This window comes from Opisthorchis viverrini, assembly GCF_000715545.1.
Source record: "Opisthorchis viverrini unplaced genomic scaffold opera_v5_21, whole genome shotgun sequence".
NCBI classification, from domain to species: domain Eukaryota; kingdom Metazoa; phylum Platyhelminthes; class Trematoda; order Opisthorchiida; family Opisthorchiidae; genus Opisthorchis; species Opisthorchis viverrini.
The window spans coordinates 1,835,198-1,839,233 of record NW_008751677.1 but is presented as its reverse complement, the minus strand read 5'-3'; the positions used below and the strand labels follow the sequence as shown (position 1 = coordinate 1,839,233).

The window sequence follows — 4,036 nt, the reverse complement described above, 5'->3', positions numbered from 1 at the left end:
CTAGACAGGAGGACGATTAGGGTCCTCAACCAAAGCCTTTGGCCCAAAAGCCTAACCGCAAGGCAGCGGTGTTTGGCGGGAAATGCAAATGCATTGCCATTTCTACGGAATAAGTCGCCACGTGTCCCAACCCCCAACCTGGAGGGCCAGGAGACTGTGTTCGTCAGACCTCTAGCCATTGACCAACCTGGTGTGAGAGACTCTGTGGTGTCGCGGGNGTCACAAGTGCATTTTAATGATTGTGATTGTGCAAATGGAGGCAATTCAAACTACGGCTGGCCACGTTACCCTAAACGAGTGTACTCTGAGTTTCTCTCCTCAGTGACATATAACCTTCCGGGGTTATCTAAAGCTGGCTATTAAGATTGGGGTCTGTGAATCCATTTGACGTCATGAACGTTGCTGAAATTTAGGCCTGCAATGGTGCCTCAAGTAAACGTTTGTGATGACACTGCAGTTACAAAACTAACGCGCCGAGAAAGCACGTTCTAGGTTCATCGTATGAGTGGTACAGACGACACACTCTGTGGTTTTCAGAACATTTAGTTATCTCCAGAGGAATGTACAGTAACACATTGGCTTTGAAACCATGACGATTTCATCCTGAAGGCATGACCAAGGCTCTAGGTTAAGTAGTGGGTAAAAGAGTTTGGCGGTTTGAGCACGCTACTCAGTGCAAACCTCATGTGGGATTACGTGCCTTAGATGGTGGTCTAATTGCGTAGTTTGGCTGACAATCAAATCCAGAAATGAATATCAGATCACTGTTGATTACGTTGAAAATCTAAATGGCTGGATAACTCTTAGCGATGGACAGTGAATTCATATTAGCCATTAAATTTTCCCGAGAAATCGGGTTAGCGCTGATGTGATGGTCAAAACTGAAGCCTCAATAAAATTTTCTCAATTGCAACAACGAATATGGTGGCTCAGTTAGGTGAATGTTCGTCCACCAAACCCAATTTACACCTTCACGTTATTCATCTGGCTCGAACACTGGTCTGCCCTGTTTTTGCTCTAAGCAAGGCCCACAAACGTTCTTTACGAAACCATCAATAAACTTAATTCACTAGAACAATGATGAACTTTTTGTGCGTTATCGCAAACTGCTACAAGCAAAAAAACAATATTGGTTTTCCGTACCTTATTTCATCCCCAAAGTGCCTACAGTAACCAGTGAAGTTTGAACGTTCAGTCCACGACTGCCACTTAGTTATTCAAAATAAAGCTGTTTCAAATATAGGTACTGTACTCCATATTTTCACAACAGCGGAACAATATTTCATCAACAATATGGTTAAATTTGGCACCACTCCTAATTCACACAAAATAAACACCATGAGAACAACCACAGCTCCAAATATATTGTTTCATGGAATGATCGGAGAACGAAATTGCCATTCAAATATGAATATTGTTTAAAGTTCAGTCGGTTACCTGGCCTGATGTAGCCTATTCATGTCTTTGATTATCAGGGATCTAGCTGATCATAACTTGGTGGTGGGGCACTGGGCTCCACCCTTGGGCGTTCAAAACATTGTGCATGACCGAAAGTACAAAATTGGGTGGTAGGTCGCCTATTTTCCGACGAATCTGAGACAGGGCAAACGCAATTTTGATTGGCCAGTTGGCAGTTGCTCAACAAGGGAAGAAACTGTTGCAAGATGTTCGATTTGTCCGACTGGTCATCATCACCTGGTTTTCGCGTCAAAGCAATCAGCAGATTCACAATAAGCCGATTCTGTTGTTTTCGACACGGGCAAATTACGTTTGAGCTAGAGCAACAAACATAAGGATATTGGTACATGTCAGCAATATCTGACTGCTTTTTACGGACAGTCGATCCATTGGAGATCGATAACACGGTTGAGTTTAGTTTGGGCAATATCAGTTCAGGTTGATTATAGTCAATCACTGAGTCTTTCTGTGAGTGAAATGCATCAGTAAAATAATCACAATTTGTGAGAGGATGATTGGGAGGAAACAATTTTGATGGATTACACATCTCTGCGGTGTCGACGGGAGGGCTGACATTTGTCTGGATACAATCTGAAGTCCTTGAGGCATTGTGCAAATAGCCTGGCGGATATTTAGACAATGGAGCATATAGATTGTATTCATCACCTTCAACTTCATGTACACTTCCTAGTGTAGGTTCTTTAATCACAGATCGTCTGCAAAATATGCGGACCAGCTGTCTGCGTTTAAATCTGTCAATAAATGCTAGCAACATCAGTAGTAAGGCTACGATAAAACCAGTGGCACAAAGGACTCCCGAGAGAAATGCAATAGTCCAGGCTTTGTCCCAACGCTTTTGTACGAGATATTTAAGTTCTGTCCATCGCTCATTTAAACCTTTTCCGAATCGAAGCCAGCCTGCACTGTTCCACGCCTGAACCCAACGGGGAAGTTGAAATCCTCGGGAAAGAGGGTTTATGCCTGAATCAACCTCAGAATTGATGGTCTCTGTAGATGCATGTGCTACGGGCCATGTAGTCTGATTTGACTGATATTTTGTCCACCAAAACGGAGCTAACCATGCCCACCACTGTAGTTCCTCATCGCATTGTGGGTTGCTGGTAAAATCCCACTTGGATCTCAGTTTTTCCACTTCACTTAGAACTCGCTTGAATTCTACACTATAGGCCTGTCCGGGCAGGTTGAAGTTACGGTGTTCGTCCGGCGAAATCCAGCGAAGCCAAGTCAGGTGTGTCCATATCTCAGACAGCCTGTGATTTGCCAGGTGTTTCAGACTATTCGACTGGCCAGACTCTTGCGGATGTGTACACCTGGTCCACAGTTTATCCTCATCGAAGTTGCTTGTCGTGGCACACCAGTACCCGATCCATGGTGGGTAGATTGATTCAAGCCCACTGGATGTAGTTAGCCCTGGTAAACATGTCGTGATATTGCGACGCCGCGCTGTCCCAACCCAATGAAAGTCCGCTGTTAAAAGGGGTAGCGTGGCTTGGAATGGAAAGTGACATTGGAACCCGGGATCGTTGCCACCTTCTGTCAATGAGCTCGAAGGACCACCCACCAATGCACTTGGGCATTCGCGTAACTGGTTGAGCTCTGTGTGACAAACCCAATGACCAGCAAAAGGCTGGCACTCGTGGTCCACGTCTTGCACAAGTCCACCCACTTTAACGGTGTGCTTGGTGAAATGGCACGGAAGTTGGTGGGCATGTTGAGATCGACATCTGGTCCAAAAGCGATCCTTGTCAAAATTGGGAGTAGTGGCGCACCACCAGTAACCACTTCTTCCATCATCCACGGGAACAGGATCATCTGGTCGCTGAAAACGCAACTCTCCACCCTCACGTATACATGTGTGATAAATCCGCTTCTGATGAATAAACGGAAAATGGCAGTCACGTCCAGGCTGGTTTCCGCCGTAGGTAGTTGGCGTTTCTGGACAAATACGCCATTCAGGATAGTGATCGAAATTGTCTGTGAGTGAACACCACCATATTCCACGATTTTGTTGATTTGGTGCCAATTGAAAAGGCTCGGTCGGAACGGAAACTAGCGAGTTTTGACATTCGTACATTGCCGTGCGCCGATGAACGGTGGGAAATATGCATGGCTTTTGTCCTGGCTCTGAGTTCTGTCGGTATTCTTTGGGACGCCAAGCCCATGTGCAACCCACAGAAGTCAGAAGTGCCAGAAGAATCACATCCAGCTGCATTCTTCATTGTGCTTGGCGTGTTTCATTTAAAAACAAGCTGTTATGAGGAATAAATCTAAATTCCAATATGACAGGAATTGGTTTATATAGAGCAACCAACCACACCAGAGAATGAAACTAACCTATCCAAAGACATTTGCCCCTGATTGGTCAGTTTATACCATGGTCCTGGATAAGATTGGTCGAAAAGGTAACAAAGGTATGCACAAAGGGAGTCAAACCGAAGTACACGTGTTTTATCAGCACTCTGATAAACGAAAACTACCCTCTATTTTCACACATAAAGAGGACAGTAATTCACAAAAGAATTGACAATAGCAAAACGGTTCACATAAATTAAAGATG

General features: G+C 44.7%; 2 protein-coding genes across 2 annotated transcripts in view; one reads left to right on the top strand and one right to left on the bottom strand.

Moving 5' to 3' along the window:
• T265_01906 (hypothetical protein) overlaps window positions 1-4,036 on the top strand; it is a gene marked incomplete at both ends in the record, with an annotated part of 18,980 nt that overhangs the window by 12,465 nt on the left and 2,479 nt on the right. Inside the window, one exon of the mRNA XM_009166032.1 lies at window positions 2,621-2,850. Within this exon, the coding sequence (XP_009164296.1) occupies window positions 2,621-2,850 (230 nt within the window). The remainder of the gene's footprint in view (window positions 1-2,620; window positions 2,851-4,036) is intronic.
• On the bottom strand, window positions 1,472-3,691 carry T265_01905 (hypothetical protein; the record flags this gene model as incomplete). The annotated part of the gene is made up of 1 exon (XM_009166031.1): window positions 1,472-3,691. One exon carries the CDS (start codon window positions 3,689-3,691, stop codon window positions 1,472-1,474), a length of 2,220 nt encoding a protein of 739 aa, XP_009164295.1.